The sequence below is a fragment of the Zootoca vivipara genome, chromosome 12 (assembly GCF_965207765.1).
Source record: "Zootoca vivipara chromosome 12, rZooViv2.hap1.1, whole genome shotgun sequence".
Classification (NCBI taxonomy): domain Eukaryota; kingdom Metazoa; phylum Chordata; class Lepidosauria; order Squamata; family Lacertidae; genus Zootoca; species Zootoca vivipara.
In genome coordinates, this window is record NC_142595.1 from 46,935,280 (window position 1) to 46,951,574 (window position 16,295).

The window sequence follows — 16,295 nt, forward strand, 5'->3', positions numbered from 1 at the left end:
GAGAAAAGTCTCTCGAGTCTTACCCGTTCCTTTTACTTCATGGTTCCCAACTCAGCTCTTCAGTACACTGGGATTATTAGACTTCTTAAACATTTTGGATGGACGTGGGTTGGGCTCCTTGTAGACGATGGAAGCAGTGGAGAATCCTTCTTGCATGACATAGGGATCTTGCTTAGACAGAATGGAATTTGTTCGGCTTTCATAGAGAGAATCCCAGAGGAATTTCGTTCAGATAGTATTGATGAAATGTATCAGACGTACTTGAGATTGTATGCACCGTTCACAGATAATACAGTCAGTACATTTATAATGTATGGAGAATCTGTGGTAATCGCATTGCTGACAACTGTTATAGTCATGCGAAATCCTGCAAATGAAGGACTTAGATCAATTAGAAAAGTGTGGATTATGACATCTGAGATTGATTTCATATTATTTGACTTTCAAAGGGGTTGGGACCTTCAACATTTCGAAGGTGCCATTTGCTTCACAATTCACTCAAATGATCCTCTGGGGTTCAAGGAATATCTTCAGAGTAGAAAACCTTATTGTAACTTGAGAGATGGATTTCTCATGGACTTCTGGGAGAAAGCATTTGCCTGTAAACTTCCAAAATCCCATGTCTCAATAGAAGGCAGTGAAACCTGCACTGGGGAAGAGACTCTGGAGAGCCTTCCTGGGCCTCAGTTTGAAATGCGGATGACAGCCCACAGCTACAGTATCTATAATGCTGTCTATGTTGTGGCCCATGCTCTTCATATAATGTACGCCTATCTATCCAACTACAAAACAATGGTGAGCAGCAAAAGGTTTGAACTTCCAGAAGTGCTGCCTTGGCAGGTAATGTGTGTGGACTGTATTCTTCCTGCTACTGTCTCCGAAATTTCCAATTGCCATAATGTAATATCCCACTTTTTTATATTTTGTATTTCTTAGATGATACTATCTAAACCATATCAGGTAGGAATGGTTGTTCTAGGTTTATTACTTTTGTGAACCCCACATAATTTTGGGTTGGTTACATTTTCCACTGAGCTGAAAGGAGGTTATATTTTTCTGCATACTTAATCCTTTTTGTTATCGGTGGAGGAATATAGAAGTTCATTCAGTCCTTTGGGTATCTAATGACATATATCTCCTGCAAAAGAAGCTCCATTAGTTTCTGGTCTCCTTGTATGTTCTTCTCTTTCCACTAGATGCACTCATATCTTCAAGACATTTCCTTTAATAACTCTGCTGGAGAGACGGTGTTCTTTAATGAAAAAGGGGAATGGGGTGGTGGATTTGACATAATGAACATGATCATGTTTCCAAACAATTCTTTCCTTCGGATGAAAGTTGGAAGGGTGGAGGATCCTAGAGCTCTGGAAGACAACGGATTCATGATCAATGAAGATCTCATTGTTTGGCACAGGAGCTTTCACAAGGTGTGGAATCTAGACATTTTTGGGGATGGAGAGTGAGGGAAGTGGCTTCACAGCTGGATGTGTTGATTGGTTTTCAAGCATAGCCTTTCATTGAATAGTTGTGCTGCATGTCTGTCCATGCTTTGAATGCAAAAGACGTAGACTGCTAGCTGATGTGGACAACAGTGCAATAGAAGATCAAATGGTGTGGCTGAATAGAAAGCATTATCCCAGGCAAAGGTCATGGGGCTGATTGACTGGCCTTTAAAAAAAGAAAAAAAGATGATTGGCACTTGCATGATGCAAAAATAAAAATAAAAACACACATCACCATTAATTTCCTCTGTAAGGGTAGTTGCTTCCCCTTTCTGTGTGCAATGAGAACTGACACCTAGGAAGGAAGGAAGGAAGGAAGGAAGGAAGGAAGGAAGGAAGGAAGGAAGGAAGGAAGGAAGGAAGGAAGGAAGGGAGAGAGGGAGGGAGGGAGGGAGGGAGACAATTTTGCTGCTGTTGTTAAACAAATGTAGTTGTTGTTGTTTAATTTGATGATTAGTGCTTGAACAATGTAAAAATAAAATATAAACTCCCCGTGCAATCCTTTCCTGTTTAAGAGCAGGTGCCTCCCCTTTCTCTGTGTAATGAACACTGCCAGCCTGGTTATCAGAAGAAAACGAAGGACGGAGAACAATTTTGCTGCTATGATTGCCTTCCATGTCCAGAAGGGAAGGTTTCAAAACAGATGGGTAAGTGATTTGTTGCCTCAATTTCCCCATTATGCAGGAGTCAGATGATTGGCAATTTGCAAGTGGTAAATAAGAACAGTGTGTAAATAAGTTTCTGCCTTCCGGGATTGCTCAAGAGGACTTTCAATAAAGTGGCAGTCTAATATGTATATCCAGATTAGGCAGTAAACTCCATTGCATCAAGCATGATCAACTTCTGCCTCTTTCCATGTTTCTTTCAGATATTGATGACTGTTTCAGATGCCCAGAGGAAGAGCATGCAAGCAAAGACAGAAATGATTGCATCCCTAAGACAATAATCTTTCTATCTTACCAAGAGCGTTTAGGGATTAGTTCAGCCGTGATTGCTGTTTCCTTTTCCCTGATCTCAGCCTGGGTGTTGGGAACTTTTATTAAGCACAGAGACACTCCTATAGTCAAAGCCAACAACCGGGACCTCACGTACATGCTGCTCATCTCCCTCCTGCTCTGCTTCCTCTCTACATTGCTCTTTCTTGGAAGACCTAACACAGTGACCTGCCTCCTCCGACAACCAACTTTTGGCATTGTCTTCTCAATGGCTGTTTCTTGTGTGTTGGCCAAAACCATCACCGTGGTTGTAGCTTTCATGGCTACCAAACCAGGGTCCAAGCTGAGGAAATGGGTTGGGAAAAAACTGAGCAACTCCATTGTCCTTTCCTGCACTGTTATCCAAGCAAGTCTTTGTACTGTATGGCTGACCACTGCTCCCTCATTCCCTGATTTAGACATGAACTCCGTAGCAGAGCAAATCATTGTGCAATGTAATGAAGGCTCTGTTGCAATGTTTTACTCCGTCCTGGGCTACTTGGGCCTCTTGGCTATTGCCAGCTTCATTGTGGCATTCTTAGCCCGCAAATTACCAGATATATTTAATGAAGCCAAGTTCATTACATTCAGCATGTTGCTCTTTTGCAGTGTTTGGTTGTCCTTTGTTCCAACCTATCTGAGCACCAAAGGGAAGGATATGGTAGTGGTGGAGATCTTCAGCATCCTGTCCTCCAGTGCTGGGTTATTGGGCTGCATCTTTGCCCCTAAATGCTACATCATAATGCTGAGGCCTCACATGAATTGCAGAGAGCAACTCATAACGAGAAAGAATTGAAGGATTTTGTTGTATTTTTGTAGCGGTGTAGGCGGTGAAGGTCCTGTGTGAGTGTCTGGAGGCAGTTGGAGGATGGATGGCGGCTAACAGATTGAGGTTGAATCCTGACAAGACAGCAATACTGTTTTGGGGGGACAGGGGGCGTTCAGGTGTGGCAGAAAAGTTTGTTTTTGCTAGGCAGTTTGGTTCAACAAGTATTTCCCCCCTGCCAGTAAATGGTGAAACGAATGGCAACTTATGATTGGCCAGGGTTTCCAGGAGAGGGAGCTGAAAAGGAGAGGATTTGGGGAGGCAGGATTTAGTTTGGATTGGAGTATGTTGAGATTGAGGTTGGGAGGATAGGTTAGGAGTCAGGTAGGGATATAGGGAGTGAGAGGAGAGAGAGTTGGTTCTGGGTAGAAACATCCACTCTGAGGAATATACCACAAGCTAAAGAAAGGAGTCTCTGAGCTTAGTGTGAAGGACAGTGTGTGGTTTCCTGTAAGAATAATTAGGCCAGGAATTAACCGGGGGGCTGAGGCTGAGCCAGGAGAAGTAGAAGCTGTGAGAATACAGTCTATTTTGGACCCATTCCAGTCAGGAGGGGAGAGATTCTTCACAAAAAGAGAAGACTCCCAAACCAGTGATCCCTTGGGTCTGTTACCTGAAGTACCCAAGAGTAGGGTTGTCTATGGGGTGTGTAACTGACAGGAAGTACCACCTTGTTTAAGAAGCAAAGAATTAAGTGCAACAACTGAGAAAGGACTGAAGTGAAATAACACTATAATCTGAAGTATCCTATGTTTTACCCACTCATGTTATAAACTTCCTTTGTTAAATAAAATATTTATTGTTTATTTGATCAAATCCTGCCTGAGACTCCAAATTATTAAGTTTTCCCTCACACAAGTCCCCCCACAAGTGGGGATTTTTGTGGAAAGTCATGGAAGTGGTGTTCTGTGAGGTGGGTGCGCTATATTTAAGTGAGGGAAGGTGTAATGGCGCCACGGGGAAAAATGTCATTGCTCCATCGCAGCAGGTGTGGGGGACTCCCGGGTCCTGAATGGGGCAACTGTGCCCCTGAAGGAGCAGGTTCGCAGTAGTGGGGTCATTTTGGATTCACATGTGTCCATGGAGGTGCAGGTCAATTCTATGTCCAGGGCAGCTGTATACCAGCTCCATCTGGTACGCAGGCTGAGACCCTACTTGCCCGCAGACTGTCTTGCCAGAGTTGCAATTTCAAAGACTGGCAATTTCAATGACTGGCAATGACTGGCAATTTCATTCTTTGTTTATTAATGTCTTATACCAACCAGCTAAATCAAACTGGGCTGACTTGTTATCATAAACTTTATCCAGCAGTGGTGGAAATGTAGTGAGCTGCTTCCCCGCTGATCTTCAGGCTTCATTCAGTGCAAAACACGAGATTTATAATCGCTACTAAGCATGACTCACCAGACACACACCTCAGTTGATGAGAAATGACAATTCCGTATTGTTGAGTTACAATATCTAATCAACTGAGGTACATCAGGTTTATACCTCCCCTTACAGTGATCACTCCCCCCCCCCTTTCTGCCCAGTGCTTCATTTCTGAGCTGCTATTTATGACTGAATGGGTAGAATACAAGTTTAACAGCAGAGAACCTGGACTTCTAGAGGATGGAGTCATGGCAAAAAAGACAGTGCCAGGGATCTCTAAGGCCAGAACAATATGGGCAAGGACTATCACACAGCTCCTTCCCACCTTATAATTGTCCTTGAAAAAGGATCCAGGGAACATCAGTGGGAAGGGAAATAAGGACAAGGTCAGAATCTAGGCAGAGGCCTATCCCATGTAGTATTCTGTTCTATGAGTGCCCAACCAGAGGGCCCTGGCAAGCCCACAAAGAGACCATGAGCACAACCACATTCTCCATATCCCCACTGTAACAAATCTGCCACTGTGCATGCTCCTAAAAACAACAATAGAGAATTACTGTGGTCAGATCTCCAACAAAGAAACAACATGTTTGCTTCCAAAAGTGTCAGTTAAGAGAATCAGCTCTTAAGAAGTAATTATTCCCCCTGTAATTAACCAGAAGACTATAATCTCTTCCCCTGGTGCAAATTCCAGCTGCTTTCTAGAAGTCAGGAGAAAGAAATAAAAAAGCCATTCTGAAAGTGGTTATGAATACACTTTAGCCAAATTGAGAGGTTGGGGTAGGGGGCCAAAGGCAGGCAACTTTCTGTCAGTTTGTTTTCTGACAGTTTCTGATATTCTTCGTCTGCTCAGCCACATTTGATATCAGAGTGCTGGAAATGTCAGCTACTAATCAAGGCACACATTTGCAATCCTTCAGATCCCAAAATTTTGCTTGTCAAAATCACTTCAATAGCGGCTACATTGCCAGGGCCCAGCACTGTCCACGATACCCTGATCTAAAAAGAAGCCTAGGATGCTGTGGTTCTTTCTGATGCTGCTTTTCTTGCTTCCGTAGTGGGCAAAGCAGACACTATGAAATGCCCAATGACTGATTCCCTCCCTGTTCTACATGAATGGTATGAGGCAGGTGACCTTCACATTGGTGGGATTGCTTCGCATATCATCTACCCTCTCTATGAAGTCTCCTTCAGAGAACAGACATCCCAGCAGCTCTTTGACACTGCATTGTAAGCATCCTTTCCCTATCTACATCTTCTTGGCTTGTGTGGCTCACAAAGAACAATGCAATGAATCACCAGAAAGCACAGGATTAATAAATCCAAGCAAGGGGAGCCACGATTCAGGAAAGGTTTTTTTTAAACGTTATTAATAAAAGTTTGGATTTGGGTGGGTCTGTGTCTAGGAAATAAGAACAGTTATGAAAATGTTTTTTCAATGGATACATATTAGTGCTAAAATGTTGTGGTGGGAAATATTTTGCAGTGTGCTGAGTTTTATATGTTTGTAAGCTAGAAAAAAAGAACTCGACAGATCTCCATGTTGGGTTCATAATATACATTGGCAAATGTGTCCAATTCATATTCTCCAAGTTTCTCCTGTTTTGAGTCTTAATATTAGTTTCCCCCAAATTTGCACATCAATCTAATTTTCTGATTAGTACTCATAACAATTAATCAGCACCCACATCAGAATTTTGTACAAAAAAATCCATACTATACACATTTTGACAGGAAGCTCAAAGTACAAACAAGTGGAGTTTCAAAACAATACCCTCAGATTTCCTGAATTATATTTGAGCTGAAGTGGGAGGTTTAAATCACCTCAGAAACCTGACAACCCCTGACAATTATTTTACCTGACAATGAAATAATATAATTTTTATTACAATCTAAATGAGTTGGAGGAAGAAATGACCACTAGTGTTGCATGTACATTTAATGCATTGCAGAGTTTTCCTCTGAAATTATAAATGGACTCTCCTTTCAGTTTGGTGACAAAGTTATATCAGCACATCCTGGCCTTAGCATTTGCTGTGAAAGAGATAAATGAGAATCCCAGGATCTTGCCGAATGTCACACTTGGGTTCCATATCTATGACAGCTACAACAATGCAAAGATGACCTACCATAGCACTCTTGAACTCCTCTTCAAATCCTCTAAGTTTGTCCCCAACTACAAATGTGACAGCCAAAAAAATCTCCTAAGCATCATTGGAGGATTGGGCTCTGATACCTCTTTCCAAATGGCTGAGATCATAGGCCACTACAAGATTCCACAGGTATGGTCTACCCATGCCGCTTTGGGATTCCCCCCCCCCCCGCTGAATTTTACTAGAATTTTATTCTAGGAGTAATTCTGTTTTCCAAAACATGGAAGGGATATAGCAGACATTGGACATCGGCTTTAAACCCTGCAGGGGTGCACTCCATGTAGAAATTACAATTCAAGCAGTTGAAATTAATGGGTGTTATAGGCAGGTGCTTGTACTTGAAGACCTGCCAAGAAAACCTAACCCCATTAAGTGCTTGCAACTCCAATGCAGAACTGCTTCTTAATAATAATTAAAAAAGAATGATGGGTGAGTTTACCATAACTTGGATGCCACTCTCATAAGATCAATTGATTGCTTCAAAACATATTTGTTCTATCAAAAGACCTATATACACAAAAAATAATCTATAACTAGTTCTACAGTATTTCTTAATTTCTTATAGGCAGGTGCTTGTACTTGAAGACCTGTCAAGAAAACCTAACCCCATTAAGTGCTTGCAATTCAAATACAGGACTGCTTCTTAATAATAATTTTAAAAAAATGATGGATGAGAACTCACAGAAAGTGTATAATATTACCATAACATGGATCCCACTCTCATAAGATCAATTGATTGCTTCAAAAAATGTTTGTTGTATCAAAAGACCTATATACAAAAAAATAATAATCTATAACTAGTTGTACAGTATTTCTTAATTTCTTCCAGCTCATCTATGGCTCATTTCCTCCAGAGAAAAGTCTCTCAAGTCTTACCCGTTCCTTTTACTGCATGGTTCCCAACTCATCTCTTCAGTACACCGGGATTATCAGAATTCTTAAACATTTTGGATGGACGTGGGTTGGGCTCCTTGTAGACGATGGAAGCAGTGGAGAATCCTTCTTGCATGACATAGGGATCTTGCTTAGGCAGAATGGAATTTGTTCAGCTTTCATGGAGAGAATCCCAGAGGAATTTCATTCAGATAGTATTGATGGAATGTATGAGACGTACTTGAGATTGTTCACAGATAATACAGTCAGTACATTTATAATGTATGGAGAATCTGAGGAAATCGCATTGCTGACAACTATTATAGTCATGCGAGATCCTGCAAATGATGGACTTAGATCAATTAAAAAAGTGTGGATTATGACATCTGAGATTGATTTCATATTATTTGACTTTCAAAGGGGTTGGGACCTTCAACATTTCGAAGGTGCCATTTGCTTCACAATTCACTCAAATGATCCTCTGGGGTTCAAGGAATATCTTCAGAGTAGAAAACCTTATTGTAACTTGAGAGATGGATTTCTCATGGACTTCTGGGAGAAAGCATTTGCCTGTAAACTTCCAAAATCCCATGTCTCAATAGAAGGCAGTGAAACCTGCACTGGGGAAGAGACTCTGGAGAGCCTTCCTGGGCCTCAGTTTGAAATGCAGATGACTGCCCACAGCTACAGTATCTATAATGCTGTCTATGTTGTGGCCCATGCTCTTCACGTCATGTACTCTTATCGATCCAACTATAGATCAATTATGAGCAGCAAAAGGTTTGAACTTCCAGAAGTGCAGCCTTGGCAGGTAATGTGTGAACTGTATTCTTCCTGTTAGTTTGGTTCAATCCATCCATTGGTAACTACTATTAAGCATCTATTAGTAACCACAGTTGTATCTTACTTCATGATGGCTTTTGGAATCCCCGTTCCTCCTGTAATTAAGACTGAAAGGAACTTTACCTGCTACTGTCTCATGAATTTTCTAATTGCCATAATGTAATATCGCACTTTTTTATATTTTCTATTTCTTAGACGATACTATCTAAATGATATCAGGTACGAATGGTTGTTCTAGGTTTATTACTTTTGTGAACCCCACATAATTTTGGGTTGGTTGCCTTTTCCATTGAGCTGAAGGAAGGTTATATTTTTGTGAATACTTAATCCTTTTTGTTACCAGTGGAGGAATATAGAAGTTCATTCAGTCCTTTGGGTATCTAGTAACATATATCTCCTGTAAAAGAAGCTCCATTAGTTTCTGGTCTCCTTGTATGTTCTTCTCTTTCCACTAGATGCACTCATATCTTCGAGACATTTCCTTTAATAACTCTGCTGGAGAGACGGTGTTCTTTAATGAAAAAGGGGAATGGGGTGGTGGATTTGACATAATGAACATGATCATGTTTCCAAACAATTCTTTCCTTCGGATGAAAGTTGGAAGGGTGGAGGATCCTAGAGCTCTGGAAGACAACGGATTCATGATCAATGAAGATCTCATTGTATGGCACAGGAGCTTTAACAAGGTGTGGAATCTAGACACTTTTGGGGGATGGAGAGTGAGGGAAGTGGCTTCACAGCTGGATGTGTCGATTGGATTCTGTCGCGGTCACTCTGACCTGCACATCACCCCCGGACGTTTGACGGTCTATTGGTGATGTGCCTACGACAAACAAATACATTCAATCACTCACACACCTCAGACCAGGATATCTTAAAATAAAACAAGATAGTTTATTTGAATGTTCTTATGCGTGATGGTTACGGTACAAGCTTAAACGGGTTCAAATAACAGATTGTTCCTATACCGGCCTAATACCTCTAAATCTGAATTACCGGCCTATTACCTCTAAAAATAACTAATATTATCTATCACTATTCTCATCACACTGTATCCTGTCTATCTCCCTGTTCAACAACCACCTCAATATTAACCAGCTCTTATCTTCACACCAACTCTAACCTGACTGACTTCAACCAACAACTCCCTTCAACAACCCCAACTGACTCCAGGGTTGGGGTTTTTATATTCCCCCAGAGCCCTCCCCCTTGGGTTCTTAGGGTTCTAACAGGGTTAACCCTCTACAGCCTGGCTAATTTTTAAACTGATCGCCACATACCTCCCCCCTTTTTAGGTTTGAATCAGGAGGGGAACTTCCTAATGTAAGTCACCTCCTGATCAAACAACACAATTTAAAAATACCTACATACATTGGAATCTACATTAACTATTCCTTACCCTTTTCTCTCTCTGTTTTTTTTTTAACCACATCAGAACAGCAAACTTTATCATGCAACATGCAATGGAATATCTTGGTTACATGCAATAGCATACAATTCAATCGACATGCAATATCACTTTAAAGATGCAATTGTGTTTTAGTCCTTCAGTAGTCTCTGGCTTACGCGATAAAACATCAGCCACAATGTTCAGAAAGTCTTTTGGATCTTCAGGACGACTTAAAGTCTTGTTTTTCCTCTGGAAGGTGGATCTCTCGATGGTGCAGCAACTGACTTAGATGCAAGGCAGCTTTCAGTCTTCTCGGGTTGTGCTGTAGTTTTCTTCGGTACCACAGGATGATATCGCGCTTGACCATGCTAGTGTAGAGATGACTTGCTTCTGCGATACATCTGGTTCCTTCGCTGACTGACTCACTCGGCTGCATTAGGCTGCCCTCTCTGACACTCCGATCTCTCTCATGGATAACATCACCGTCAATTAGACAGACTGGTGGTTGTACTTTGAGTTTGCATCTAGGCTTTCTCTCTCTCTTAACATCTTTAGGGATAGCAGTATTCTTGGCGTGCCCATTAGCTTCCCTGGGTTTCTTTTCAGACTCTAGTCTGTGCAAAGTTTTTATCTCGGTTACATTGAAACTGTTCTCAGAGATGCTTTTCTTACCTTTAACTGACCCTTTTGGTGTGGTCAGTTTTCTCTTGAGGGCACCATTTCGATTTTCATTTCTCTCAATCTTACTTAAACTAAATTCTTCTTCAACTTGGTTAACAATAGTAGGACTTCTATGAGCAAGTTTGATCTTTTGATGCCTATACTCCAGCTTCTCATTTGGCACTGATTCTAGCTTTCTAAATTTCTCAGGACTGCCTTTACATTGTGCGCATATGGCCTTGTGAATAACACTTAAACTGCTCTCTTTCACGCGTTTTGTTTTCACTGCCCCAGGAACATGGTGTGTGAAAGTTTCCCTATCCATACACTTCTTTTGCAAGAGTTCAGCCTTAGACAAATCTAGGATTGAATCTGAAAGACTAGTGTCTGTGTCTGACTTAAAATCATTTGTGCTACTCAAATTATCTTTTCCATATTCTGACGCTTCTACTTGGTTCAGATGGGGCTTGTTTCTCTTATTTGAGTCCTGAGGTACTGTATCAACAGAAACCTCGGATGACTGAGGGCTTCTATGGTGCACATCCTCTTTGTTGTGCTCATCTGCTATTGTTGGGACATCACAATTTCTTGATACAACAGATTTTGTTTTATTGGGGTTTGAGCTATAAACTGCACTCCAGTTCCCCACTGTCTTCTTTGTCTCCCCCTTTAACTTTTCCACTTTATTTGGTGCTGTCCCACTGTATAGTAATCCCCTTTTTACTATAAAAGGATCAGGGCTCTCAGGGGTTAACACTTTTTTACTTGCAGCTGCCTCAAAACAAGAATATAAACTTGTATCAGCCTTTTGGCTCTCAGCAAACTTTGAGGGTTGACTAGAAACTAAAGGAATTAAAACTGCTTCAGAATTTTCCTCAGTAACTGTTTCATCAGATAAGTCAGTGCTGGCTAAATGTTGCTGTTCTTGTGCTCTAGTTATTACCAGTGCACTCTGTACATGGTCTATAAGATCCCAACCAATTAATGCTGCTGCTGGGATTTCTGGTGACACAGCCACTTGCCATTGACCTGACCAATTCTTAAATCTTAGCTGTACCGAAGCGACTGGCAAGGTTACAGGAGTTGAAGAGATTCCCTTCAGCGTGATTGTTTTTCCTGGGATATAAGCTTTTTTATTAACAACCTCAGTGTGCAATACAGTCACTTGCGAGCACGAATCCTTCAGAGCTATAAAGTTTCTACCCTCAATCCATATTTCTTCCCCTGTTCGATTTAATAAATTCTCATCCTTCTGAATGAGATAACATTCCACAACTCTGGCTATTGGTACTGTCTCCCCTGGTTGCGGCCTATCCGTGTTTTGCGTCGTCGTGGCAACTTCAGCATTAGCAGAGGTCGACTCCAAGGCTCTGACACAATATGTCTGCTTGGGAGACCCGCTATTATATATCTTATGTTTTCCTGGTTCATTTCTGCAAAAGGCTTGCCTGTGACCTTTTTTTCCACAACTCCAACAAATGATTTCAGGCTTTTCACCCCCACCAAATTTCATACGTTTTTCCTCAGCCACCTCAGACATTGTGGGTGCCTCATGTGAGGTATTTGGTCCTGAGGGGAAATTTTTCTTTATTGGTTCTGAGGTAAATTTTGTTTGCACAACTATGCAATGAAAGGCTATGCTTGGAATCTGTGGCGATCAGTTTAAAAATTAGCCAGGCTGTAGAGGGTTAACCCTGTTAGAACCCTAAGAACCCAAGGGGGAGGGCTCTGGGGGAATATAAAAAACCCCAACCCTGGAGTCAGTTGTGGTTGTTGAAGGGAGTTCTTGGTTGAAGTCAGTCAGGTTAGAGTTGGTGTGAAGATAAGAGCTGGTTAATATTGAGGTGGTTGTTGAACAGGGAGATAGACAGGATACAGTGTGATGAGAATAGTGACAGATAATATTAGTTATTTTTAGAGGTAATAGGCCGGTAATTCAGATTTAGAGGTATTAGGCCGGTATAGGAACAATCTGTTATTTGAACCCGTTTAAGCTTGTACCGTAACCATCACGCATAAGAACATTCAAATAAACTATCTTGTTTTATTTTAAGATATCCTGGTCTGAGGTGTGTGAGTGATTGAATGTATTTGTTTGTCGTAGGCACATCACCAATAGACCGTCAAACGTCCGGGGGTGATGTGCAGGTCAGAGTGACCGCGACATAAACTGGCGGCAGAGCGGTGGGATAGATAGATCAATAGATAGATAGATCAAAATAAGAGTTAGGCATAAACTGGTGGCAGCGTCGTGTTTCGAATCCAACACCCACACGCCTATTTGTTGAGAGACTGACAATTTTGAGTTTCTGACAAGAAGTGTCAGGATTTAAGAAAGATTGGAAGTGGAAGAAATTAAGTAAGAGCCTACAATCCAGTAAGAAAGGAAGGGCATACACCTGGAAGGGGAGAGGGTTAATTCTGAGAGAAATTAACTGGCCCTAGGGTGTAGTGCAGGAGTTCCTAATTGCTGAGAGATTGTAGAGGAGACGGACTTACTTTAATTTCAAAACTATTTTGGCTGAGAGGGTTTTATTTGGAGAGGTTGATAAAGTACGCTGGAAAAGGTTAAGAGGGAACCTTAGGCGTGACTTTACACCTAATTTTGGAAAACCCAGCCGGAAGAAATAGTTTTAAAGAGACAATATTTTATTTCAACCAACTTTATTACACAACCAACATATAATAAAAAAATGCCACCAAAGAAAAGTAAACCAGCTATTAGCGAAACTTCTGTTGAAAGAACTCAGGAGGAAAATGGGTCTTTACAAATTGAAGAGTCTAGAGCGGAAACAGTTAGTGAAACCCCATCTGAAGGAAGGGTTCCACAAATGTCTGAGGAATTTGAGAGGTAGAAATTAGAGAAAATTGGGCATTTCATAGTGTCTGCTTTGCCCCCTACTGGAAGCAAGAAAAGCAGCATCAGAAAGAACCACAGCATTCTAGGCTTCTTTTTAGATCAGGGTATGGTGGACAGTGCTGGGTCCTGGCAATGTAGCAGCTATTGAAGTGATATTGACAAGCAAAATTTTGGGATCTGAAGGATTGCAAATGTGTGCCTTGATTAGTAGCTGAAATTGGCAGCACTCCAATATCAAATGTGGCTGAGCAGATGAAGAATATCAGAAACTGTCGGAAAACAAACTGACAGAAATTTGTCTGCCTTTGGCCCCTTACTCCCAAGCTCCCAATTTGGCTAAAGTGTATTTATAACCACTTTCAGAATGGCTTCTTGATTTCTTTCTCCTGACTTCTATAAAGCAGTTGGAATTTTCACTAGCGGAAGAGATTATAGTCTTCTGGTTAATTACTGGGCGAATAATTACTTCTTAAGAGCTAATTCTCTTGACTGACACTTTTGGTGCAAACTTGTTGTTTCTTTGTTGGAGATCTGACCACAGCAATTCTCTATTGTTGTTTTTAGGAGCATGCACAGTGGCAAATTTCTTACAGTGGGGATATGGAGAATGTGGTTGTGCTCATGATCTCTTTGTGGGCTTGTCAGGGCCCTCTGGTTGGGCACTCATAGAACAGAATACTTGATGGGATAGGCCTCTGCCTAGATTCTGACCTTGTCCTTATTTCCCTTCCCACTGATGTTCCCTGGATCCTTTTTCAAGGACAATTATAAGGTGGAAAGGAGCTGAGTGATAGTCCTTGCGGGATTTGTCATCTTTCCCCAGGGCCTGCAAGACAGAGCTGTTCCACCTGGCCTTTGGGTTGGACTTAGTCTGACCCCTGTGTTTCCCTCCCTCATGGCTTGGATTTGTGGACTACTTAAAATCAGGCTGCATTTTAAATTTTAATATTGTATTTTATTCTGTATTTTAATTAATTGCTTTTTATGTTTTATTGTAATTTTCTTGGTGTGAGCTGACCTGAGCCCGGTTTTGACTGGGGAGGGTGGGGTATAAATAATGTTGTTGTTGTTGTTGTTCTGGCCTTAGCGATCCCTGGCACTGTCTTTTTTGCCATGACTCCATCCTCTAGAAGTCCAGGTTCTCTGCTGTTAAACTTGTATTCTACTCATTCAGTCATAAATTGCAGCTCAGAAATGAAGCACTGGGCAGAAGGGGGGGGGGAGAGTGATCACAGTAAGGGGAGGTATAAACCTTATGTTCCTCAGTTGATTAGATATTGTAACTCAACAATACGAAATTGTCATTTCTCATCAACTGAGGGGTGTGTGTGTGTGTGTGTGTGTGTTGAGTCATGCTTAGTAGAGATTATAAATCTCGTGTTTTGAACTGAATGAAGCCTGAAGATCAGCGGGGAAGCAGCTCACTACGTTTCCACCACTGCTGGATAAAGTTTATGAGAACAAGTCAGCCCAGTTTGATTTAGCTGGTTGGTATAAGACATTAATAAACAAAGAATGAAATTGCCAGTCATTAGCCTATCAATAGAAGCCATCAACCATGCAGGTGACTGCCTAGCATAGAAGGAAAGGCCTCTCTGCCCAGAATTATAATTGCTCGGGGCAATCAGCCATTGTACAGCTCTGTAGCAGACAGAGAAATATGGTTCAGGTAATATCCCAGCAAATATCTCTCACACCACCAAGGTCCCTGGGAGATCACGTTTGGGGGCTGTGCACAATTTAGTGTCTGTTGAATATCACAATTTAATTTAGTGTCTGTTGAATATCAATATTCAATCTGTGCGAGCATTTCAGTTTTTTCATGCTCTTTAATTCACTCTTGCAGATTCTGTTCTAGGTATGCATTCTATCAGAGAACATAGGGTCACTTATGTTGGAACGTGGTCACTTTCCATTCATTCTAACAAAGTATTCAAAATGTGAACAGTGAAAGAGAGATTATAATGCGATTGATAGTTAAACGAACATGGTGGAAAATCTGATTATATTGAATTCTGTAAATTTTACCAGGACTCATGTGAAGGATATATTACAGGAAAGCTGCTCTGTGAGGAGCTATTTATTTATTTATACATACACACACACACACACCCTGCTCATCTGGCTGGGTTTCCCCAGCCACTCTGGGTGGCTCCAAACTGAATATTATTAATAAAACAGTGATAAAACATCAAACATAAAAAAATTCCCAAAACAGGGCTGCCTTCAGATGTCTTCTAAAAGTCAGATAGTTGTTTATTTCCTTGACATCAGACAGGATGGCATTCCACAGGGTGGGCGCCACTACTGAGAAGGCCCTCTGCCTGGTACCCTTCAGGCTGAGGTGGTTTCAGGCTTTAAAGGTCAGCACCAACACTTGGAATTGTCCTCAGAAATGTATTGGGATCCAATGTAGGCCTTTCTGGACTGATACTATATGGTCTTGGTCACCACTCCCAGTCACCAGTCTAGATTCTGGATTAGTTGTAGTTTCTGGGTCACCTTCAAAGATAGCCCCACGTATAGTACACTGCAGTAGTCCAAGTGGGAGATAACCAGAGCATGCACCACTCTGGGAAGACAGTCTGCGGGCAAGTAGGGTCTCAGCCTGCGTACCAGATGGAGCTGGTATACAGCTGCCCTGGACATAGAATTGACCTGCACCTCCATGGACAACTGTGAACCCAAAATGCGAACCTGCTCCTTCAGGGGCACAGTTGCCCCATTCAGGACCAGGGAGTCCCCTACACCTGTTGTGACGGAGCAATGGCATTTTCCCCCATGGCGCCATTGCGCCTTCCCTCACTTAAATATAGTGCACCCACCTCACAGAACACCACTTC

General features: G+C 41.7%; 2 protein-coding genes across 2 annotated transcripts in view; both read left to right on the forward strand.

The window, feature by feature from the left end:
* Positions 1 to 1,196: 1,196 nt before the first annotated feature.
* LOC148684125 (vomeronasal type-2 receptor 26-like) lies at positions 1,197 to 3,272 on the forward strand. Its single transcript, XM_088655559.1, has 3 exons — positions 1,197 to 1,427; positions 2,023 to 2,149; positions 2,371 to 3,272. Exons 1-3 carry the CDS (start codon positions 1,197 to 1,199, stop codon positions 3,270 to 3,272), a joined length of 1,260 nt encoding a protein of 419 aa, XP_088511685.1.
* Positions 3,273 to 5,760: 2,488 nt separating this feature from the next.
* The window catches only part of LOC118078103 (vomeronasal type-2 receptor 26-like), a 39,619-nt gene continuing 29,084 nt past the window's right edge, over positions 5,761 to 16,295 (forward strand). Inside the window, exons 1-4 of the mRNA XM_035101827.3 lie at positions 5,761 to 5,903; positions 6,664 to 6,955; positions 7,656 to 8,510; positions 8,998 to 9,310. Coding sequence (XP_034957718.3) covers positions 5,761 to 5,903; positions 6,664 to 6,955; positions 7,656 to 8,510; positions 8,998 to 9,310 — 1,603 coding nt within the window. The remainder of the gene's footprint in view (positions 5,904 to 6,663; positions 6,956 to 7,655; positions 8,511 to 8,997; positions 9,311 to 16,295) is intronic.

What these genes read in the sequence shown, in the direction of transcription:
- LOC148684125 (XM_088655559.1), top strand. Translation starts at nt 1,197, where the DNA reads ATGCACTCATATCTTCAAGACATTTCCTTTAATAACTCTGCTGGAGAG. An exon ending in GGCACAGGAGCTTTCACAAG is followed by an intron (nt 1,428 to 2,022) that starts GTGTGGAATCTA and finishes GTTTAAGAGCAG; the next exon opens with GTGCCTCCCCTTTCTCTGTG. An exon ending in GAAGGTTTCAAAACAGATGG is followed by an intron (nt 2,150 to 2,370) that starts GTAAGTGATTTG and finishes TGTTTCTTTCAG; the next exon opens with ATATTGATGACTGTTTCAGA.